Source organism: Pipistrellus hanaki, assembly GCF_964339955.1.
Source record: "Pipistrellus hanaki genome assembly, chromosome: 17".
NCBI classification, from domain to species: Eukaryota; Metazoa; Chordata; class Mammalia; order Chiroptera; family Vespertilionidae; genus Pipistrellus; species Pipistrellus hanaki.
Window position 1 is genome coordinate 47,365,034 of NC_140519.1, and position 24,267 is coordinate 47,389,300.

At 59.7% G+C, this 24,267-nt stretch overlaps 1 protein-coding gene across 1 annotated transcript in view; it reads right to left on the reverse strand.

Annotated features, from left to right (window-relative positions):
• Nucleotides 1–933: 933 nt before the first annotated feature.
• The window catches only part of NDRG1 (N-myc downstream regulated 1), a 35,303-nt gene continuing 11,969 nt past the window's right edge, over nucleotides 934–24,267 (reverse strand). The window contains exons 3-16 of the mRNA XM_084864736.1: nucleotides 23,599–23,634; nucleotides 18,291–18,396; nucleotides 16,025–16,145; nucleotides 15,449–15,511; nucleotides 14,424–14,484; nucleotides 13,303–13,389; nucleotides 10,422–10,478; nucleotides 9,505–9,608; nucleotides 8,628–8,684; nucleotides 8,209–8,260; nucleotides 6,613–6,660; nucleotides 5,717–5,752; nucleotides 3,892–3,943; nucleotides 934–2,866 (exon numbers count right to left, since the gene is read on the reverse strand). Of these exons, the coding sequence (XP_084720862.1) occupies nucleotides 2,625–2,866; nucleotides 3,892–3,943; nucleotides 5,717–5,752; nucleotides 6,613–6,660; nucleotides 8,209–8,260; nucleotides 8,628–8,684; nucleotides 9,505–9,608; nucleotides 10,422–10,478; nucleotides 13,303–13,389; nucleotides 14,424–14,484; nucleotides 15,449–15,511; nucleotides 16,025–16,145; nucleotides 18,291–18,396; nucleotides 23,599–23,634 (1,122 nt within the window). The 3' untranslated portion in view covers nucleotides 934–2,624. The remainder of the gene's footprint in view (nucleotides 2,867–3,891; nucleotides 3,944–5,716; nucleotides 5,753–6,612; nucleotides 6,661–8,208; nucleotides 8,261–8,627; nucleotides 8,685–9,504; nucleotides 9,609–10,421; nucleotides 10,479–13,302; nucleotides 13,390–14,423; nucleotides 14,485–15,448; nucleotides 15,512–16,024; nucleotides 16,146–18,290; nucleotides 18,397–23,598; nucleotides 23,635–24,267) is intronic.

The window sequence follows — 24,267 nt, forward strand, 5'->3', positions numbered from 1 at the left end:
TTGGCTCTAATAGTCTCACAAACGTTTTTAATGTTGTAACAGTTTTTATGTTTCTCAGGTGAGCAGGGGCTCACGGGGACTCACCGTGCTTCCTTTGTAACCGTTTTTGCACATTTTAAACTGGTCTTCAATCCATATGATAATGAGAGGCTATACCAAAACCCATTGTATTTCTTCCTCAGTAGGACCATGCATGCAGGGGTTGTGACTGGATGTGAGGAAGGGAGTGGTCTTCCCACAGACGTTTCTAGAAGGAACAGGAGCTGTAAAAGGCCGTTTCCCTGGGAGTGCAGGGGGAGGCATGCACCACCGCCCTGTGCTGTCCAGGCTGCCGAGCACTGGCCCGGGGCGGGGCTGGAGGCTGCTGTGGTGTGGATGCCACGCTGGTGTTGCAGCATCAAGAAAAGAATGAAGGACCTGAGTAGCGGTTACACCGAGTCTATGCTGAAACGGGATACTCTGAATGCACCGGGTGACAGGCATTGCTGACATTAAGTTCACCTGTTCCTTTCTTTCTCAACGTGGCCACCAGAAAATGGGGCACTGCCCGGCCAGCGTAGCACAGTGGCTGAGGGCCAGCCTAGGAACCGGGAGGTCACAGTTCGATTCCCCATCAGGGGCCCATGTGGGTGGCAGGCTCCATCCCCAGTGGGGATTGTGCAGGAGGCAGCCGATCCATGATTCTTTCCCATCATGGATGTTTCTCTCTCTGAAATTAAAAAAAAATATTTTTTAATAGAAAAAAGAACACAGGAAGCTCACATTGCGTTTTTTATTGGGCAGCGATGCTCTATGGAGCCAAAGGCGAGGGAGCTGTGGCCAGGGCTCCGGGGAGGGAAGCCGCCCTTAAACCACGGAGCCGCGCGCGCGCGCACACCCACACACCCACACACCCACACACACGCTCTCCGGCAGAGAAAAGGGACACCACACTGCAAAGTTACAAATTTATTGGTCTGGAAATAAATACAAATATCTCGTTAAGAAACTCCTCGGGAGAGACGTGTACACAGCAGTCTTCCGTCTGGATCCAGCCATTCCTGCCCTGACCTCTGACCCCTGACCCTCTGCTCGAGGTCAGGGAGAGCCTCCCATAGAAGGCGGCAGGTGGATGGAGTCGTTCATGACCCCTCACGCTGCCTGCAAGGCCGGATGACTCCCTCCCACCAACTCCAGGGGCCGGAGACCACGGGGTCCCAGCAGCCCGTTCACCACGTCCTCTTCCCTCTGATCACACTCCCTAGCGGAGGCAGGGTTAGCCGGGATGAGAATCGAAAGGCAGTGGTACGGGAATTTGACCCAGACAGGTCAGTGGTGCCGCCCCATTGAGGGAGAGGAGGTTAGGGGGGCAGGGAGAAGCGGGAGGCAGGAGCGGGAAGGAGATCTCAGGGGACACACATTCCAGAACCCTTACATCTGCTCCTCTTCTCCCCCCACCCCCACCCGTGTCCCCACCCCATACAAAAGCCAACAGGAATGGAACCGGTAAAGATCCAGGAATGGAACCGGGTCAGAACAGTTAGGCCGTCAAGCTCAGACTCAACCAGGATGGAACTCGATCCCAGGTCGGTCTCTGGAAACCAGGATGCGATCCACAGAAATCACAAGCTCCCTGGATTCCACCCTAACCACAAGGAGTCTGTTATTTACAGCTGGTCCCCAAACCCCACCCCCACCCCCGCCCCAGGCATGGAGACTCCTGGCAGCCGGGAACACCTGTTGGGAATGTCCCCTCCATCTCCAGGAAAGCACCCCTGTAGTTAGAGGCTCTACCCCATGAAGGAAATAACCATTCTCTCACGTCTTGGGGGTGGGAAGCAGGGGCGGAGGAGGAAGAGGAGGAGGAGGAGGAGGAGGAGGAGGAGGAGGAGGAGGAGGAGGAGGGAGCAGAGCCAAAGCCTTAAATCCGTGATGCCAAGCACTTGTCGGCGGGTTTTTGTTGTTGTTGCAGCGAAGCCAGGAGGATCTGTCCCCACTTTGTGTTCATAAAAAAAAAAAGAAAAAAAAGAAAGCCAGGAGAGCAGGCCTGTGTGCGCGCTGGCATGGCAGAGGGTATGCGTGCACGAACTTCAGACATCGATTTCAAGCGAACTACGTAGATTTGCTTTTCCAAACTCTCTGAGCCTCCCCGTACGCTCCGCCTCCGTCCCGGCTGCCTGTTCGGCCTACACCAGCCTCCCCGGGCTCGCTGCTCCCTCCCCCCCACACAGGGCAGGGTTTGTCTCCGGAATCTGGGTGGGTTTGCCTTTAGCGGGAGAGGAAACCGGAGCAGCTGGGCTGACTTCCCCCAAACGCCCCTGAGGGCCTGGGCCTGGATCAGGGCCTGTTTCCTGCTGTGTTTCTCGCTCAGGGCGGTGTGGCATCTCGGAGGCAGGGGAAGCTGGCGGCCACCAGGCCACTGGTCAATGCACAGGGGACTCTGAGATGCTTATGTTCCTTTGGTCCACCCCGCCCGGCCTGGAGGGGGCGCCCTGGACAAATCCCATCTGAAGCCCTGGCCGGAGCTCCCTCGTACACAACAAGCTGGGGGTTAATGTCAAGTTGCGTGCGGCGTGGCAGGTGGGGGGTGGGGAGGGGCGGAGGAGGGGGCAGCTACAGTCCGGGGGACGGCGGGCGCGGGCCGCCTAGCAGGACACCTCCATGGACTTGGGCCCCGCGCTGTTCCCGGTGGCCCCGGAGCTGGGCGTGATGTCCAGGCGGGCGCCCTCACTGGTGTGCGAGCGGCTGCGGGTGCCCTCGCTGGTGTGGGAGCGGCTGCGTGTGCCCTCGCTGGTGTGCGAGCGGCTGCGGGACCCCTCCAGCGACGTGACACTGGAGCCCGAGGCCGTGCGGGACCGCATCAGGCGGGTCATGCTGGCGGAGGGCACTGGGGAGAGAGAGACAGCCGTTAGGGGGCAGGACGCTGGAAGCACCCCATGCCGGCCTCGGGGCCTCCTCTGTGCCCAGCTGGCCAAGCATCTTTTTTGTTTTTCTATGTTTTTATTGATTTCAGAGAGGAAGGGAGAGGGGGAGAGAGGAACATCCTTTGAGGGCCAATGCTCCATCCACTGAGCCAAACCAGCCAGGGCCCAAAGATAACATTTTAGCTCGGTCCTAATTAGTAGCGACTTGACCACCCACGGACTCAGCGCTTTATAGTTGTTTGCTTGTGTTTGGTTTGGTTTCTTGGAGCTTTGTATTTTTTAAACCCAATGATGAGAGTGAATCGCTGACCGGCTGCCTCCTGCACGCCCCCTGCTGGGGATCGAGCCCACAGCCTGGGCATGTGCCCCTGACTGGAACCGAACCTGGGACCCTTCGGTCCACAGGCCGAAGCTCCATCCACGGAGCCAAAATGGCGAGGGCCAGAATACACTTTCAGAGCAAAACTCCGAGCCCAGCAGAGGCCCAGACAAAGGCGTCACGGCTCGAACCCTGCGAGGTAGGCAGGGGCGGCTTGCTCTCCCCACTGCCCTCCCTGTGCTTCCCCATGGGGAGAGCGCTCAGGCCCGCGGGCGGCTGGTCTCTGTTGGCAGAGGGCACCTGGGGACACGGACCCGCCCACAGCCTGGCAGTCTGCTCGCCATCCGCCCTGCGCCTCACAGACACCAAACGTGGCTGAGGCCGCCTCGGGACTGTGGTCAGACGCACCGGGACTATTTTAACCGAGCAAACAGCTCAAGTCTCAGAGGAAAAGTGAAGGACATCAGGCGTACAAAGACGTCCCTGTTCAGGAGGGCAGGAGCGACGGCCCAGCTCTCCCTCCCTGCACCTCTGTCCCCCCCGCCCGCCCGTGTGAAGAGCCGCCGCTGGCCAGGATGTCCCAGAATTCCCATCCGAACCCGGGCTGGGTGTCGCCCTCCCAGCTCCCCCCGGCCCCGGCCCGGCGCCCGCGGGCGGTGCCACACTTACTGTATCCCATGCCCTGCACGAAGTACTTGAACGCCTCCGCAAGCTTGGCTGGCTGCGAGAGAAAAGAGGGGCGGCGGGTCAGTGCGGGGGTCCGGGTCAGCACTGGCCACATGAGCTGTGGCCCTGGTCATCTTCACGAGAGACCTAGGCCCTGAGAGGAGGCCCAGCTAATTCCCGCCCTGCAGTGGCCCCACTCAGGAAGGAAGGCGTCAGGGGTCTTGGAGGGACCGATCTCAGCTCTGACGAGGGGGGGAAAGTCCGATCCGCTGGGCGGCGGGGGGCCAGGGAGGGTCCGCGGGGCCCGGGGGAGCAGGAGTGCGGGCTTGGAAGTGGGGGTGCCTGGGCCCCGATGGACCCCTCTGGGAGATCGTGGGCAATCCCTCCCCTCTGCTGGTCTCACTTTCCTAGTCTACCCGGGACAGCAACTCAACGCTTGCTCTTCCCGCCTCTCAGGCTGCCGCCAGGAGCCAGGGTCACGGAGGAGGAAGGTGGAAACACTGTGTAAACGCCACCCAACACCCAACGTGCGTGGTGATGGCCTCCCGGGCTCATGGCCTGGAACCCCGGGCCGGTCCCGCTCCCACTGGGCGGGGCGTGTAAGCCATGTTATCACTATGGCCGGGCAGCTGTTCTCATTTCCAGCAGAGAAAGGAAGAGGAGAAGGCAGGCAGGGGAGGCGGAAAGGAAGACCGCACCCCATTTCCCCATCAGCCTCAGGGGCCCTGGCGGCGGCCATCTCAGCAGTGGCTCCGGGTTGGGCTGGGAGGGCAGCAGGTGCCATCGCCAAAGGCGGGCGTGAACTCATGATCACAGCTACGGGGTGCCCAGCTGCTCCCCATCACGTGAGCAACACAGCCACAGCTGAGACATTGGAAACATCTGTGTCCTGGTCTGGGGGGCAGGGGCACACGCACACGGGTGTGGGGAAGCTAAGAGCCGGCAAAGCCCCGGCCCACGCCCTGGGAGTGCTGGGTACGAGGCGGGCCCGAGGCGGCCCAGAGCGGCAAGCCGGGCCGGGGTCTGCCTGATGTGGGTCTGCCAGGACCCCGAGGCCAGGGGCCTCTTCGTCAGGCGCCCAGCAAGTCACCCCCTACCCCGACGAGGCCTGTCCTGTCGGGACTGCACCTGCTGAGATTTACACTGCAGCCCGTGGACCTCAGAGCATCGTCCACTCGCTGGGGCTCAGAGCCCAGACTCGCCCTTTTCGTTTTTTTCTTTTTTTTTTTTTTAATATGACTTTATTGATGTCAGAGAGGAAGGGAGAGGGGGAGAGAGAAACATCAGGAATGAGAGAGAATCAGGGATTGGCTGTCTCCTGCAGGCCCCACACGGGGGGATCAAGCCCGCACCCCGGGCCGGTGCCCTGACCTGGAATGGAACTATGACCTTGCGGTTCATAGGTCGATGCTCAACCACGGAGCCATGCCGGCCGGCATGACTCTCCCTTTCCCATCAGACACCCGTGAGGTTAGCGGGGTCCTGGGAGTCAGAGAGCTGGTCCCTTCCTCACAGGGACGCTCCCAGCAGCACGTGGACACCTGTGGCCGCCGGGAGGGGCAGACCTCGACCCCGGCCCGGGATCGCCCAGCTGTGTCATCTGGACGAATGCCTCTCCCCGGGGCCCTGTCACCTCCTCCACAGGGGTTTCCGGGAGTCAGTGAGTCCCATGTTCAAGCACTGTATAAGCACGGTGTATATATACATGGTAACGAGTGTCACCAGAGGTCATGGGCGGGGAGGGGGGGAGGGCAGGAGCAGGCAGGGAGGGGGAAGCAGTGACAGGTGTCAGAGGCTCAGCCTCCCCCTAGGCGGCAGGTGGACTCACCTGGGAGATCTGCGGGAGGCCGCCGCAGTCCGCCATCTGGGGGAGAGGAGAGGTTAGTGCCGTCACCCAGCCGAGCCCACCCTCCCTCTGCGAGCCGGCTCCAAGTGTCACCACCCTGCCCGCCGCCTGCCTGCTGAGGGGCTGGCACGTTACAGGTGGCAAACGCCCAGCCCCACCAGCAAGGCTGCTTTACTTCCATGGGCCCCGGCATGGTTTCTCTCAGCCCATGACGTGTACCTTCTGACACGCCCATCGATCATTTCACTCTGTCCCCCGGGAACCCGGGAGGCCCTGTCCCACCCGAGAGGCAGAGCTGGGCCAGGCAGAGCTGGCGGAGCTGGCAGAAGCCCTAGCACCCATGCCCTGCACAGACCCCCCAGGAGGAGACTGCCAGGCTCAAGACCTCGGCTCATGGGACTCCCGATGGGCCGCTCTGGGGAAAGGTGCCCACTCCCCACATGACTACCAAATCACCAAACCCAAAGCCCTCGGCACTTATCAAAGCCACTCCTGCCCCGTGTGGCATTCCCCCGGGAGGGGCGATGATGGGGCCTGGCCCAGAGCCCTCAGCAGCAGCACAAGGATGGCTTTGAGGGAGACGGGCCGGAAGGGGTCAGTGAGAGCGGGTGACACCGGGCCACCCTATAGGCCAGGGTCAAGGTCAGATCCCAAGGGCGACAGGCTGCAGGCCACAGACCCTGGGGTCCCCCGGAGGGATCCTCTCCTCTGACCTCTCACCGTACCAGCCAGCACCAGGACAAGTGTGTGAACAGAGAGTAAGTCACCATTTCTATCATGTCTGGCCACCAGCTCTGCCTACGCCGGCACAACTCAGTGTTTGCAGAAAACCCAGGAGTTTCGAAGGGCGCGTGCCAGCCCCCTCGCGGCCCCTGTACCTTGAGGAGGGTGGTCTTGGTTGGGTCCAGCTTTGAGTTGCACTCCACCTGGACAAGGAGAGGGGGGAGAAGTCTGTTAATTTTCAACCAGAGCCCAAGTGACCACCTCCTCCTCCCCTATCCCCCAACTCCGTCCTCTCCACCGCCATCCTCAGACTCCATGTTCCCAGAGCACAGAAGAAAGAAACATGGGCTTAAACAGCTGTGCCTTTTGCCCGGCTGGCGTGGCTCAGCGTTTGAGCATGGACCTATGAACCAGGAGGCCACAGCTCGATTCCTAGTCGGGGCACGAGCCCGGGTTGTGGGCTCGATCCCCAGTGTGGGACATTCAGGAGGCAGGCAGCAATCAATGATTCTCTCTCATCGTTAATATTTCCATCTCTGTCCTTCTCCCTTCCTCTCTGAAAGCAATATATATATAATAATTTCATATATATACTCACAAATATGAAATTATTAATAAGTAGATATATAAATACTTATTAATAATTATTAATAAATAAAATAAGCAGATGTGGCTTTTAAGTCCAGCCCTGCCATCACTGCCTGTGTGACCTTAGACAAGTTACTTCTTTGAGCCTCAGTCTCTGCATTCATAAAAGGAGTTTGGCCGAAACCGGTGTGGCTCAGTGGATAGAGCGTCGGCCTGCGGACTGAAGTGTCCCAGGTTCAATTCCGGTCAGAGGCAATGTACCTTGGTTGCGGGCACATCCCCAGTGGGGGGTGTGCAGGAGGCAGCTGGTTGACGTTTCTCTCTCATCGATGTTTCTAGCTCTCTATCCCTCTCCCTTCCTCTCTGTAAAAAAAACAATAAAATGTATGTTTAAAAAATATATAAAATAAAAATCAAAGGAGGTTGCTGTAGCTGCGGGGCGGTTAGGCAGACTCCCAGCATGTCGAAAGTGCTCTAGAAACATTCACTAAGTGAGTGGCCTTCCTCAGCCCGAGGCCGGTGAGCCCCGAGGTCGCACACCCCAGCCCCTAACACCACTCTTCACACGTGCCGCCCTGCTCCCAGCTGCCTCTCTCCTCCGTGCCAGACCCTCCTGGCAGTGCCTCCAGCGCGGGGCAGCGGCCAGCTGTGGCCTGTGCTGCTCCAGCGCCTGGTGAACCTCCTCCCGATGTGAACAGCGTGTGCCTGTGGAGGCACTAACCGAGGGGCAGGACCGCAGTCACGGTCTCCATGACACGACCCGGGCGGGCCTGTGCCTCGGCCCCCGGGGGGAAGGAAAGGGTGAAATAAGCCGGAAAGCATGCTCACGCCCAGCTCCCAGGTGCCCCTTGTGCTGCCAGACAGCCAGGCACCGGCCAGGCCTCCCGAACGGGAGGAAGGCGTCTTGACCAGGAAGCCAAGTGGAAAACGAGCCGGCGGGAGGCAGATGGGCAGGGAGGGGTGCCGGGAGGGGGGACGGAGGGCCCATTGCCCAGCACCAGGCTGACGGTCACCACGGGGACAGGCGGGTGGCTGGGCCTCTGCCCAAGACCAGCGTGGCAATGAGGAGATGCCGCCTGCCCGGGTGGGCGGAGGAAAGGAAAGAGATGGGGAGGATGTGGATGCTGATAACGCACAAACACCCGCGGGTGGTGTCTACGTACCACAGCGTCCACGGCGGGCGAGCTGTCCCCGACCACCAGCAGCACCGGACACCTGGGGGCAGGGAGGCGAGGGGGCGTTAACACGAGGTTCCTTCCAAGACCCGCACCCTCCCAGGCCTGCCAGGGTCCGAACAATAGGACTCTGTTCCTCCCGTGCCCTTTGCCCGTTTTCCTCCCTCTTCCCTCTTCCCTCCATCCCCTGCTTTGTTCTTAGAATAACATCGACCGGTAAGTCATTTACACTTTAGCATGAATTTCACCAGAGACTCTCTATGCCCTGATGCTCTTATATTTTGAACACCCTCTCCTCCAGGAAGGCTGAGGGACATGGTCAGCAATCGAGCTCAGAGACACCACGGACCAAGCTGGGGAGGAAATGGCATCTGCCGAGTCCAGAGATGGGGGAGAAAGCAACTCACTGCAGGGTGACTGTGGACACGCCCGGCATCGGCCGCTCAATCTCCAGGTCCCGCCGGCTGCAGAGGACGGATGGAAGAGCCGTTAATTACATCGAAGGATGGACGGACTGGAAGCACCGTTAATTAATTACATCAGAGGACGGACGGAAGAACCATTAATTATATCGGAGGACGGACGGAAGCACTGCTAATTACATCTGCAGACCGCCCCCACCCATCCAGAAGACCCTCCCACTGAGCAAAGCCATTCTGCTCTGCCCCGGACGCTGGGCGGCCCCAGAGGCACGGTGTATGCCACAAAGTCACGGCAATAAAGGGAGGATGGAGACAGAACGACTCAGAGGCTGAGCGACTCCCTGAGATTCCAGAACTTCGGGCGAGCCCCCGTGGCCCCAGGCCGCCCATCCTCCAGTGGAGCTCCCGACAGGCACCCAGTTACGGAGGAGAGGCCTGGTCCTTGCCAGAGGCCGTGTGCAGGCATTTACCATCCTGGGGACAACTCTCCGCCTCCCAGCAGCCTCCTGGGCTTCCTCCCGTCCCCGGTGCACTGATTCTCTCTCAGCTCTCCTCCTCACAGCTGTCCCCACCTATCCCCACACCTGTCCCCGCACCTGTCCCCACACCTGTCCTTTCCTAGGGTCACCATGGGTGCAGACACGTACGCCCCACCCTGAGGACGTGACTGGCCCTCCTCTTCTTGGCACTCCCGGTCTGGAGTGGCAGCCCAGCTCCTGGACAGGCGCTCAGCACCCCAGGAGAGCCTGGCTGAGGGCGCCCCGTCCTGCTGACATGTTTGCTCAAGTCCAGGAGCTGCCTCTCCTGAGGCTACCACCCCCCCAGCCACACACCCTCCCCTCAGCCCTGCGGGGGGCTGCACCTGTTGTAGGCGTTGATGAACAGGTGCAGGTTGCCAGGGTTCATGTCGTTGATGATGTGCTGGCGGTAGGTGTGCACCACCTCCACGTTGTTCTGCATCTCCTCCTGCAACGAGAGAGGAAAGGTCTTCATGGGCCCGGGCAGGGGCAGGGGCAGGGGCGGGGCCGGCACCAGGGGAAGGCAATGGGCCCCAGAACATCAGGGCGGTGGCCCCACAACCACATGCAAGCTGTGGTCCGACAGGCAATGCGCACCCTCCACTCCGGGCTCAGCGTTTGGAGTTCGGACTTGCAGTCAGTCCTCCTGGGCTTGGAGCTGGACTCCACAGAGGTTCAGAACAAGTACCCCAAGATGTGCCTCGGTGGGGTGCAAGTTATGTTGAGTGAATGCCAACCGAGACCCTGGGGACTCGAAAGAAGTGCCTGCTCCCCCTGCCTAGCTGTCCACGGGAGTTCACACACCCTGCCCGTTCACACCCCTGCCTGGCTGTCTGTGGGAGTTCACACCCCTCACCTGGCCCACGACCAGAGTCGCCACCAGAAATGGCCTCTCCAAAGGTGTGGCAGGTCCCACGACTAACAACCGAACCCGTACTCTCCCTCTGGAGCCCAAAGAGCACCCCCCCATCCTGAGCTCAGTGCCAATGCACCTCCTTCCCCTTCCGTCTCTGACTCTCTCGTCCTGCGGGCTCCGGTACCGAGGTCTGTAGTTAAACCCGGGCATTTTATCATGACTGCCTGGTGAGTAGTGAGCCCAGAGAAGCTTAAATGGAGAAGAAAACCGCCTCCTTCCTCATACAGCATTGCTGCTCCCCCCGCCCCCCCCCCCCCCCCCCCGCCCCTTGGGGAAAGTGTCTTAATCTCCGAGCCGCGGTGCTCTCGGAAAAAAGGGGTTACCGAGTCCAGGCCCCCAACTCACCTTCCCGAAGAGGTGGGACACCACCATGTCCGGCAGGGCCTGGGTCCATCCGGAGATCTGGGGGGACACAGGGGAGGACACGGGGGTCAGGAAGAAGGCATTCGCAGGGGCATGAGGTCAGCCCAATTCGTGCCCTCGGGGCTCCCAGCACAGTCTGAGGATGCCCCAGGGACAGGAACGCGGTCCCAGCCTCTGGGGACCTTCCAGCCCTGCGGCCCCCAGGAGGCAGGGCCTGGCTCTGCACCCATCGCCATTCTGGGAGCCGAGGCGCGCACAGCTGTGCAGGACGGGCCCGGGCTCCTGCTGGTGTGCTTCCCCAGCGCCGGAGCTCACCAGCAGGAAGGACCCCATGCGTTTGTTCTGAACATAGGCTCCCTGCGTCCACACCTCCAATCTGCTGGGCTCACCCTCTACCTTGTCGCTGAGCCACTTTCCTCTCTCCAAATGCACTGCAGTTACCAGAGAAATGAATGACCTCCTTTCCCTCTCTAACAACAGCACTAGGCTCGATGCGCAGGAGGAGCTCCATAAATACTAGGTATACAGTGGGAGCCCCATAAATGCCATGCTTACACCAGGAGATCCATAAATGCTGGACATGCATACAGCAGGAGATCCATAAATGCTGGACATGCATACAGCAGGATATCCATAAATGCTGGATATACAGAGGGAGCTCCATAAATGCTAGATATACAGCAGGAGCTCCATAAATGCTAGGCACACAGCAGGTGATCCAAAAATGCTAAATATACAGTGGGAGCTCCATAAATGCCATGCATACAGCAGGAGATCCATAAATGCTAGGCAAACAGGAGTTCCATAAATGCTAGATATCTGCGTGAGCTCCATAAATGCCATGCACACAGCAGGCCTTCCATACATGTTGGGCCCACCGCAGGGTCTCCCTCAGTGCTAGCCAGACAGCAGCTCCGTACTGTGTGCTGACTACCAGGGTCCCACCGTGTGGCCCGGGCAGCTGCAGAGCCCCCGGACCCCGGGCTGCCCCTCGGTAGCTGGGGCTGCTGGGAACTTCACAGCACCACTCACGCTGAGGATTGTGGGAGCGGCCACACGCCACAGGATCTGACCCCGGGACCTGTGGCTCTGACATACAGCAGACCTCTGAAGCGGGTATTTTTTCTCCGGGGCCGGGGTCGGAAAGGAAGGATACGGTGCAGATAGTAAAACCCCACAGACATTCCTCAGGCCGCACGCCGCCAATGGCCAGCGTCCCCAGCCCTCCATGCCTGGCACAGGGTGGCTGCCCAGGAGCCAAACTGGCTGAGCGAATGCCACTTCCTCTGCTGGAAAATAAAATAAAAAACAGGGAGTGTGTTCCGCTCCCGAATGTCACGCAGGCCGGAGGGAAGGGCTCCGGGGAGAGACACGGTGCCGGGCTGGCCGGCCGGGATGCGGTGGGAGGCGGGGGAGGCACATGCCCCGTTAAGCTCCCTGTCCCCCATGGCCACCCCAACCCTGGCAGAAAGACACTTCCAAAACGAGAGGCCAGGATCACCCCTGCTTACAAGGCTCTGTCCTGTTTCAATTAGGACGGTTTCCCCGTCTCCTTGGCAAATGCAGGGGCTTTTATAAAAACAACAATCATCGTTTTTATTATAAATAAACAGGGAGCCCCGGGCCCCCAGCCAGAGCAGAGCGTCCTGAGACAATGAGGGCCCTGCGCGTCCAGGAAGGGACGTGCCAGCCCCGTGTGTGCCCAGCCGGGCGGCTCTGGGGTGGGGGTGGGCCTCAGACACCTGCTGCCTGGGAGCTGTGAGCACAGCCCTGGGGAGGGGGGGGTCTGGACGGGGCGGAGGGAGGCCCGAGGCTCTCCAGTCAGCCAGCTCTCTTTCTGTACAGCCTCCTTACCCACTGGGAGTCTCAGTTTCCCCCTCTGCGAATGGCATGACCATCCCAGGAGAATTCCACAGGCCACGCACACATAGCAACTAGGAGCAGAGCCAGCACCTGGTAACCATCCAGGGGTGAGGGCCCTCTCCTGCCAGGGCCATCTGGATACGCACAGTGTCCTTCACAGGCCACACAGCATCATTAACTTAAAAACCAGCCTGCTATGCCGAAACCGGTTTGGCACTGTGGATAGAGCATCAGCCTGCAGACTGAAGGGTCCCGGGTTCAATTCCGGTCAAGGGCATGTACCTTGGTTGAGGGCACATCCCCAGTAGGGGGCGTGCAAGAGGCAGCTGATCGATGACTCTCTCTCATTGATGTTTCTAGCTCTCTATCCCTCTCCCTTCCTCTCTGTAAAAAAATCAATAAAATATATTTCCTAAAAAAAAAAAAAAAAAAACTAGCCTGCTAGACAGGGTCCAAGATTGAATTCACTCAGCCCTGAGGCCTTGGCAGGGCCCGGCCAAGTGATTTCAGGGGCCTTATGGGGCCGGCGGGCCAGACATTCCCCACCCCTGCTACATGTTGGCTAATGATTATTGTCGTCAAACTGAGTGGCACAGGGTCAGTACCAAACACCTATTTCTTTCTCATGGGTAACGGGTGGGCTGAGGCATTGGTCCTGTTCATCTTTCTATGCTCAGCATCTCGGAAAAGCCCAGACAATGCTCGGTCCCCGGCAAAGACTCCTCCCCAGACGATGCTGGTCCACGCCGGCTCGGGGGCCCTGACCCTGGCGGCCTGACCCTGCTGGCTGAGCCCGCACTGTCCCATGGGTGCCCGAGGGCCAAGGTATGGGGTCACGCACCGTTCTGAGCACAGCAGAGGAAACTGCTCTCCTGCTGGGGTGGGGAGTAGCAGGAAAGGGTGCCTCTAGGAGGGGGTCTCAGTGCCACGGTCCTCGGGGCCGGGGTGAGGGGAGCCACCCCCTGCGTTTCGGGACCCCACCAGCCCAGCCCAGGCTCACCTTGGAGGCCGCCCAGTCCATCCAGCCCTCGGCACAGGGGTTCACGTTGATGAGCACCAGGCCCTCCACCATCTCGGGGTTGTTCAGCTGCAATGCAGACACGCGGTGAGAGACAGCCCCGCTACCCGAGACGCCGTGAGCGTCACACGGCGAACGGGAGACAGAGCAGGACGGGAGGGGGCGCGCGTGGCCACAGAGCAGGCTGCTGCTCTCGGCGTCTCCGGCCCCCACCCCGTGCGAAACGGAGGTCCTGGCTCAGAGGACACTGGGCTGGGTCCCCGAGGGAATGGACCAGTCACTGCTCCTCGCTGCACCCTCAGCTGTCCTAGCTGTGAAATGGGTGCATCACCCCACCAACCGCATAATCAGGCACGTAAAGGCTCTTTAGAAATCAGAAAGGGTTCTACTACATCTGGAAGAACATACATATCAGATAGGTATGTAGGTTGATAGATAGATAGATGAGAGAGAGAGAGAGAGAGAGAGAACAGACAGACAGACAGATGGAGGGTTTAGACCCTGTTTCATCTGCCCGGGGCCTGGAGAGCCAGACCACGTTGCATCACGTGAGCATTCCTCCCCCTGGGCCAATCCCAGCATGCAGCAGTCAGAATAACAGAAGGTTACAAAAAATGAGCATGGCTGCGTTTTCAAACCACTGTTTGGGGAGGAGGCGAAGGGCCCAGGAGCCCTGACTTGGGCCGGCAGTAACGTGAGCGACAATTGTCACGTTAACACGGGTGTCTCTGGTTCTCGGTTAGAGCCAGTCGGGAGCCCAGAGGCCCGACTCCAAAAGCTACCAAGGAAGTAGCGGAGGCACACAGGGGACCTGCCACAGCGGCTGCTAAGCAAAGATGGAAGAAGGCAACTGGGATGGCAGGTCAGTGCAGGAAAAAGGGAAGCGCGCACACGCACACACACACACACACACACGCACGCACGCACACACGCACACATGCACAACTCTGGACCACACACGCTGTGGTTCTCCCTGGGGAAACGGAATGATGGGTCATTTCTCTTGCCCTTTGGGGATTTTTGAGCCTTGTCCAATGTTCTTCCTTCGCCTTGAATTAATTTTACTTAAAACATAATTTTTTTAGAAATGCCAGAGCACTCACAGCAAACCGAGTGAGAATGTAGGCGCCCGCCCCGGTGCCCATGCCAATGACGCTCTTCACCCTGCAAGCAGAAAGAGAGCTGATGTCACGGGAGAGGCGAGCGACAGAGTCTGAGCCCCCTCACGGCCTCTCCCGCGCCCTGTCCCCCGGGTCTGTCCCGGGTGCCACTGAGGAAGGCTCGCAGCGGCGGGCACCGCTGCCCTGCTGGGCCCTGCAGACGGACATGCATCACGCTGTAGGGACTGACAGAAGGCCGCGACCTTGAGGGACTCGTCCCACTTCCTCCCTCTCTCCTGCCCGCCCGGCACTGACGGGAAGACCATGACCGCGTCTTCCCGCTCCCGAGCTCTATTCTGGATTCGACAACTTGGCACGAGAATAAACCAGGCAAGACGCCTGAGTGCCATCATCAGAGCAAAGGCTCATGGAAGAAGGAAATGAGCATTGGCGGGAGAGGGGTCCGGGGAGAGAGGAGTGGAGGGCTCAGGCAATCCCAAACGTTCCAGAAGATTCCATGGAAAGAGAAGGCAATGAAAGAAGAGAAGGCAGGAAAGGATGGGGGGGCGCCTGTCTTCGGGCAATGCCATCCTTCAAGGAGAAGAGCCCTGCTCGCAGGAAGCAGCGGGTACAGGGAGGAAGTGGAAATCAGTGAGACAGGGAGCCAAGTGCATCCTCCCCTGAGCTCTCCACGGCAGCCTGGCCTGGCCTCCGTGGCTCGGGGCCTGAGCATCGACCTATGAACCAGAAGGTCACGGTTCCATTCCCAGTCGGGGCGCATGCCCAGGTTCCAGGCGCGATCCCCAGCGTGGGGCGTACAGGAGGCAACCCATGATTCTCTTATCATGGATGTTTCTCTCTCTCTCCTTCTCCCTTCCTTTCTGAAATCAATAAAAACATATATTTCAACTGCAGCCTGTGTCAGGGGTCAGGCCAGATGGAGGCTAAAGGAAAAGCCGGTGCAAGAGGCCGCTCTCCCTGCAGGCCTGGGGAGGGGGAAGAGCAGGGGGCAGGTCCCTCACTCTTACCCAAACTGGTGCAGGACTCCCGGCAGCATCTCGGCCAGCTGGTCCATGGACGGGTACATGTACCTGGGGAGAAGCCACACAGGGGAGTCAGCGAGACCCCGGACCCCAAGGAAATGAACGAGTCAGCAGGAACAGGCTGGAAGGGGCGGGACCATGGCGCAACCTGGCCCAGGTGTGCCGACGCCCCACAGCGCCCCCCGGTGGCCCTCACTGCAAACACCCCTCAGGGCACACAGCCTTTTCTGATGAGCAAGAAGGTCTCCATCCCTCCTTCTCCATCCTCCTCTCTGAGAAGTCACCCTTTACGACTGCTTCCTGTGCACCAGGCCCCGCTGCCCCAAGCATCGGGTGAGCTCTGTACAGTCGCTCAATCCCTGGGACAATGCGATGGGGTTGCTATGCTCTCCCCCCATGTGAAGATTGTATAAAGGGACTTGGATTCACAGAAGAGTATATTTTACCGCAATAAAAAAAAAAAAAAAAAAAAATGAAAATCCAGCCTAGCGCCTCTCCGCCACCTGCTTCCCTCCTGCAAGGCTTTCCTCCCCCGCCCGGGGCACGGGGCTCCCCGCTCACCCCACGGGGAAGGATGGGGCGCCGTCCTGCTGGCCGGGGGCGTCCACGTGGCAGACGGCGAAGTGCTGGGTGATCTCCTGCATGTCCTCGGAGTTGAAGAGGGGGTTGTAGCAGGTTTTGTCTGCAGGGGGCGGGGAGACGGGAGAGGGGGTGAGGAGGGGTGAGCTGGCTTGCTCCCTGCAAAGCGCGTGCCTTTTTGTGCACTGCACTCCTATTCAGCAGGCAGGAACGGACTCACAGCAAGGACGCTCATCTTTTGTCCCCTGCCCCACTTTCCCGTGGCGATCGAAGGCAAGCACAGGCCGTGGGAGGCAGTGTGTGCGGAGGTGGAGGTGGAGGTGGCCCACAAACTGGACTGTACCCCCCGGCGGAAGACCTTCCAGTTCGACCCCACGAGGGGCCTCCTGCTTCTTTCCCTGCCACTCAGGACCATGGTGGCTCCAGCAGGCGGCGGGGTCACTCCCCTGGCATGCTTTCTCCCTGGTTTCCTAAACTCTCACGTCGGGGACACACTGGCCAGGGCATGGGAGCTTTTCAAACACCGAGGAGGAGCATCGGAGATAAAGCACAGGACCTCCCTTCTGATAGGACTGTGGCTGACAGTCTGAAGCAAAGATGGCCAGCTTTTCTTCCTGGGCACACAGCTGGACTACATTTCCCAGCCTCCCTTGTACTTGGAGGCGGTCACGTGACTGGGTTCTGGCCAATAGCATGTGATGTTTGCTGCTTCCTCCTAACACCTGCTCCCCAATCCTCCTCTAGGTTTCTGTCTCTTCTGTCATCTACCTGCCAGATGCAGAGGAGGGAGCCAGCAGAGGCTCCGGGGGACGGCAGAGCCACAGCTGAAAGGAGCTTGGGCCCCCGAATCACTACGTGGTAGGGGCCACACCAAATGCCCCCGCCGATGTGTTAAGTGAGGGAGAAATACAGTAAATGGTAGGGAGCCACAGAAGTTCTGGGCCTTTTGCTCCAGCAGCTGGCTTACTCTACCCCTGAGCCTCTCTAACACGGATGCACTGCACCACCTGCAGTTCCCTCCCCTCCCTGGGGTCCAGGGAACGGAGGTGACCTCTATCCAAGCACCTAGCGAGGCGTCTGATCCATAATGGACATGGGGGACACGCGGGCGGAAGTGAGGTCAGAGACGTGAGGGTGGAGGACATAACTGGTTTTCGGGGACTGACATCATCTCCAGCCTCAAGGGCATTCAAGAACTGTAGGGGGGCGGGGGGAGGGAAACCACCGTGTTTCCCCGAAAATAAGACATCCTCCAAACATAAGACCTAGCGCATGGAAAGGTAAGACATCCCCTAGCGCAACTTTAGGAGAAACAGTTATATAAGACACTGTCTTATTTTCGGGGAAACAGGGTAGGCAGTCTGTCCATCAAAAACAGAGCACGTATTCCGCTTGCAATGCGCAAGTTTACAGAGAGCACGGGGCCGGGGCGGCCTGCAAGTGCCTTCTGAGCCCTCCCAGGAGGCCTCAGCTCCATCTGCGTCACGTGAACACGACGTAGCTTCATTCTGCATCATTTCCAGTCCCGCTGTGGGACACGGGGAGCCCAGATGGGTGACATCTGGGAAATTCTCAGCCTAAGCATCCACAGCCCCGGTGCTCAGAAGGGCCAGGACGCGGAAGCAAGGGTGTCCACTGACTGAAGAACGGGCAACACGTGTGATCTCTCCGTGCGAGGAAAGATCACCCGGCAAGAGACAAGCCGCCCTGACATGTGCTACTTGTTGGGGAGAAGCCGGTCACGGAAGACCACATGACGTGTGACTCCATGGCTCTCAAATGTCCGGGATGGCAGGTCCTCCCAGACAGAAAGTACACAGTGGTGGCCAGGGGCTGGGGGTGTTGGAAATTGGAGGCAATGGGTAAGACAACGGGATTTTTTTTTTTTTTTTTTTTTTTTTTTTTTTAGTGATAATGTGCATAAGCGGATTGTGATGGTGATGGTTGCACAACTCCTCAAACACTGAAAACCATTGTACTCCTCCCTTAAAAGAGGTCACTGTCACCCAGATAGACAGACGGCGGGGGGTGGCTCCCTGAGTTCCCAGCAGCCCCTGGCACACAGACAGCGCCATGCCTCTGTGCACCGCATTCTAGAACCTTCCAGTCTGTGGCAAGAGTTCTTCCCAGAACAGCTCCGGGAAGGCCCAGCCAGAGAGAGGCAGCGGGCTCCCTGCCCCCGCCCCTTCCCAGCCCCCCTCCCCCCTCCCGGGGCGGGGCAGGCCCGCAGACGCGGCCCGGGACGTACGGTTCATGCCGATGTCGTGGTAGGTGAGGATGACGGGCCGGCTGCCCCGGGGGGTGCCGCACAGCGTGACGTGGATGGAGCCATGCAGTGTCTCGACGTCCTGCTCCTGCGGAGAGACGGCAGGCGGAGGGGCCGTCACGGGGGGCGTGCGGGCCGGCGTGGCTCACACCTGCCAGGACCCCAGCGTCCCCCCGGCCTGGAAAATTTTTTGGCAAAAATCGGGAGTTTTTTAAAAGGCCGCAGGACGCGGGAAAAATTGTTAAAAATTGGAAAAGTCCCGCCAAAAGCGGGACAATCTGGTCACCTTCGATGGGAAAAGAAGGAAGGGGAGGGAGGGAGGGAGGGAGGGATTAACCCCAATTCCCAGACTCTCCCTCCAGAGCAGGAAAGGGCATCCTCTCTCTTTGTAACAAGGACCCACTTCCTGTCAAGCCCCAGGCAGAGTGACAGGTCCCCTGGCCCACCTGTGAGGCCCCAGGCGGCAGGCCTGACGCCGGTATAGGGGGCACCTCTCCCCGCAGCCCTTGCCTTTGGGAAATGGGCCCTCACGGAGCCTCCCGGTGAGACAGGGGAAGCCTGCGTGCTTCTGACCTGATGCTGATGGGGGTAAACGGGGCTCAGCCTGGGGAACCCCAGCTGCCCAGCCCAGGGGTGCTCCTGGGCCACTGAGCACGGAGCCTGCCCGACGCCCTGACCCCCTCCCCCCCTCCATGCCCAGCCCTGCGCTCCTGCTGTGGAAACATTGGAAAAACCCAGACCCTAAGGCCATGGCCCAGCCCCAGGGGGGGCCTGGATCATCTGCCAGCACAGCCGGGCCCTGGAGCTGCTGCAGGAACAATGGACCATTGTGGGGGCCACACTCCCCGTTGTCTCCCCAGTGACCCCCAGGGCGCCCTCTGAAAACGGGCCTGGCCAGGCAGCGCCCCCACCAGCCTGGGACACCAGGGTTCAAACCCAAGCGCCACCCTCCCCCGGCCCTGAGCCCCGGGTCAGCACCTGCACCAGGACAGTAATGGCAGGCCGGGCACCTCCCGCTGGGCAGGGAAGGCCTGAGACAGGGAGTGGGGTGCAAATGCTCACTGGCTCCCTCCCTCCCTCCCTCCCTCCTCGGGGCGGGGGGGGGGGGGGTCCCACAACCTCTGCGCCTGGAGCACAGGGGAAGGGCTGAGTCACTAAGCAGGGGGAGGGCTGAGTCACGAAGCACCTGCCGGGATGCTCGGATTCTAGGATTCCAGCCCAAGAAAACAAGCCGGAACCCAAAACACTCCCACCTACTCCCCTCAGCACGTTTGCAAACACAACGGCCCGGAGCCTGACGCCAGACCGGAACCTGACGCCAGACCGTCTCCACAAACCAGATCCCAGAGACCTTCCTGCAGCCACCGTGCCCGCCTCCCAGGGCTCCGGGGCCTCCCCAGGGGCCAAGGCAGGGTCCTAGGGGCAACTGGCAGAACCCATGTGCCCGGGCACCCAGCAATTCGCTTTAAAACCTCACCCGGGCCAAAACAACAGCCCGCCCCACCGGGATGCCCGCCGGGAGAGAGAAGGGGAGAGGCCCTCTGCTCTGGCAGCTGCGCGGTCCCCCGGGGCAGGCCACCCGGCCACTGGGCGCGGACCATCCCCTGGCGTCTCTGCCACTGGGCTGATGGCTAGGCCAGTGGTTGGCAGACTCATTCACCCACAGGGCCAAATATCAACAGCACGACTGAAATTTCTTTGGAGAGCCGGAAACCGACTTCTGCGAGTGGGCCATGAAGTTTCGATCCCATTGTACGTGCGTGCCCACATGTGGTATTTTGTTAAGGTGACCAGACGTCCTGCTTTTGGCGGGACAAGTCCCGATTTTTAACAATTTTAAAACGCCGTGGGACGCGGGACAAATTGTTAAAAATCGGGACGTCTGGTCACCTTATATTTTGTGGAAAAGCCACACTCAAGGGGCCAAAGAGCCATATGTGGCTCGAGAGCCACAATTTGCCAACCACTGGGCTATGCTGTCTGTTCTGAGTCACGTGCATACCCATCCTTGACAGCTTCGGGGAAGCAAGAACGAGTCAGCCTGAGTCGGCACCAAGTATTTTCCAAGAAGCACCGCTGGCTGCTCTCAGACACACGCAGTGTGGCCGCTCTGGCCCCTAAACTCGACTCCCAAGGACCCGGCCAGACGGGGTATCTCCCGGGGCCAGGAGAACAGATGTGAGCGGGTCCCAGGGGGCGTCTGACTCGAGTTCCACGCCGGCTCCCCCTCAGAGGGGGCGTTCGTCCCTGAGTCCGTGCAGCTGGCCCGCCTGGGTAGAGGGGATTGATGGGAAGAGCAGAGGTGAGCGGGGGCCCCCCCCGGGGAGAGAGCAGGGCTGGGTCGGACAGAGGCCAAGGGTGAGCCTCAGTTTCCCCATCTGTAACAGAGGGCTGATGGTTCCGGTCCTGAAGGACTCAGCGGGAGAGCAGGGGAAAGCCTGGCCTGGCTCATCAGAGGATGCCGATGTCCTAGCGGGCAGGCAACGGTCACTGTGTCCCCGGGCTGGGGGGCCTGGCCGCCTCCCTGGACCCAGGCTCCGTCCCTCTCCACCCCAGCCCTGCAGGCAGTCCCTGTTAGGGCCCCGAGCACATCAATCACAGCGTCTTCCAAGGGAAACCCTACGCCACCCCCAGGCGAGACGCTGGGAACTCCTGGAAAGCCGGGGAACTTCCACGAGCACCGTGAGTCAGCCCGTCCCGGAGCCAGACCCAGCGCAACGCCGCTTTGTACACAGACGGGAATTGGCGTTGATGGAGTGTCACTCAGCAGCCACCATCCGCTCCGAGCTGAGGCTCGTGGGGAAGGCTGCGCCCACGCACAGCCGCAGGGAGAGCTCACTCGCCCCGGGCAGGCTGGGAACCCGACCGACCGAGGGGCCTCTGCCTGGACCCACCCGCCCCTAACCTTCTCCGGTCACGTGCCTGGCTCCATCTGTCATTCGGGTCTCGGCTCAATGTCACTTCCTCCAGAAGCCTGACCAAACCCTCAACCTCAGGCCACCCCACCACATTTTACCAATAAAAACAATGGCACAGCTGAAACTGGTTTGGCTCAGTGGATAGAGCATCGGCCTGCGGACTGAAAGGTCCCAGGTTCAATTCCGGTCAAGGGCATGTACCTTGGTTGCAGGCACATCCCCGGTGGGGGGTGTGCAGGAGGCAGCTGGTCAATGTGTCTCTCTCATCGATGTTTCTAGCTCTCTATCCCTCTCCCTTCCTCTCCGTAAAAAAAAATAAATAAATAAATAAATAAATAAATTTTTAAATCAATAAAATATATATATATTTTATTGATTTTTTTTTAAAGAAAGGAAAGATCTTCCCTGGGAGCAGAAAGACGATGTTTTCCAGTTTCTAAATCAATAATCGAGAAGGCAAAAATCAATTGACACTAACCCCAGGACCCAACAATGCCACTTCCAGGCCTGTGCCCAAGAGAATGAGAAACGGGGACTCAACTAGGTACTTGTGCACCCATTAGTCACAACAGCCAGAAGGGGGCAGCACCCCGAGCGTCCTCTGACAGGAGTGGATGTCCCACGGGGGGCCCACCCACACGATGAAATGTCCCCCAGCCTCGGAGGAAAGGGGCTCTGGCTCACGCGGCAGCACGGACGGGCCCCGGAGACACTGCGCGAAGTGAAAGAAGCCAGCCGCAGAGGGGTAAGTGGTGGAGGACTCCACTTACGCGAGGCACTTAGAGTCTTAAAATCATAGCGACAGACGGGAGCGTGGCGGTTGCCAGGGACTGCGGGGGGGGGGGGGGGGGGAAGACACTGGGACGTAGTGATTAATGGGGACTTCGCTTCGGTTCACAAGATGAAGAGCTCTGGAGATGGGGGGTGGCGACGGCCGCCCCAAAATGTGGGCACACTGAATGCCACCCACTGACGTGTACACTTAACAATGGTTCAGATGGTACGCATTCTAAGTTCTATGTACTTAACTGCATACACACACACATATACTCACACACATACACACAGGAGTGAGGAGACAGGGGGTGTTACTGACCCAACACTGATGGGGGAAACATGATATCGGGGTCCCCGCCGTCACTGTCCTCTCTCCACCGCCATTTAAATAAGAGTGGGGTGGGGTGCCGAAACCGGTTTGGCTCAGTGGATAGAGCGTCGGTCTGCGGACTGAAAGGTCCCAGGTTCGATTCCGGTCAAGGGCATGTACATTGGTTGCAGGCACATCCCTGGTGGGGGGGTGTGCAAGAGGCAGCTGGTCGATGTTTCTCTCTCATCGATGTTTCTAGCTCTCTATCCTTCTCCCTTCCTCTCTGTAAAAAATCAATAAAATATATTTTAAAATAAATAAGAGTGGGGTGATTTGCCCCATTTCACGATGAGGAAACTGAGGCCAAGGGGAGGGGCGGCAACGTGCTCTGTGTCAGAGAGCCAGGAAAGGGCCAACCTCTGCTTGCCTGAACATCCAACTCAGGTAGACACTTGTGCACCATCATTCACCGCAGCCAACGTCCCCAGACCCTCTCCCCCTGTTCCCCTTCATCCAAGGGCAATGCCCAGAGGCCCAGCTCTGGACACGGGTGGGAGGCAGCCCCTGAAATAGGGGGTGCAGGAGGAAGCGCGGAGTTGTCGGGCGGGAGGGAGCAGCGTAGGTGATGGAGATGCAGAGCTCCGAGGGGCTGGAGGCCGGGGAGACGGGGTGATGTGCACCGGCCTGCACCCGCTCCTGTCCTCCCTCCTCTCCGGGAAGCCCGCAGGGGCCCCTGTGCCCCGGCCTCCTGTCCCACCCCAGGGCCCAGCACAGCTTGGGGCTCCCACAGACTTTGGGGTCCCTAACAAGCCCAGGAACGACAGGTCCTGAGGTTCTGACCTGCCCCTCAGCCAGGAGAGGCCAGCCCGCCGTCCTGAACGTGGTTCTGGGACAACACTCAAGAGGCAGCCGCTGCCCACCGCCCCGAGGCCAACCCCGAGCAGCCAGGGAGCCAGGGGGCCGCAGAGAAGCCGGGGTTCGCTTTCCCAAGCAGAGCCAAGAACACCTGCTCCCTCCCATCGCAGGGGCCCAAACCCACCCAATGCTCCCCATCCCCCACGCCCCCCGCACCCCTGCCCAGATCGACAGCGTCCAGGGGGGCCGTGGGGACTCCTCGGCCAGAGCTCCAACCAGCTGCTCTGCAGGGAGGAGCCCGTGTGGGAAGCTAGCTCCCCCTCTCCCCTCGCCCCCACGGTCTGAACCACGACCCACTTTGCACCAGTGGGAGGCGGAGGGAAAGAGAAAGCGGAGTAGGAAGGGGAGGGAGTCCACATCCCCTACTTGCCTGAACATCAAACTCCTGCAGGAGGCCGGTGATGGTCTGTGGAGAGAAGAGAGCAATGGTCAGTTTCACCAAGGTTCCTTCTCCTCCAAGCCCTGCGCCCGTATCGCCCCTCCCTCTTCTGCACAGCTGCCCTAATCCCTTCCGAAGGGAGGCCTTTCATCTCAAATAACAGTCCCGCGGGAAGGGAGACACGTCAGCTGGATTCCTCTCTAACTACTCTGCTGCCTTGGTGTAAAAAACGATCTGAGGGTCCCAGCTGACCACAAGCCTGTGAGAGACAAGACCGTCGTCATTACCTGTGGCCTGGTCTCCGGGCCGCCGCCCTTGTGCTACACTTTTAGATCTCAAGCCCGACCGTGCCCCTCTCCTTGCATGTCTTCCCTGGCTGCCCGTCTCCAGGATGAAAACTCAGTCTCTCGCGTGGACACGGAGAACAGAGACCTCTGCACGTTCCCCTGGATCCTCCAGTTCTGTTTCTAGCCCGCACCCCATCTCGCACCAGAGCTATCCAGATGTGGAGCACGCACGGTGAACAGCATGGGCCGACAGACAACGGCCCACCACCTGTTTTTGTCAATAAAGTTTTATTGGAACCCAGTAAGCCCGTTCACTTCCATGTTGCTGTGGCTGCCTTCCTGCTGTAATGGGGAAGCTGAGTGGCTGCCATGA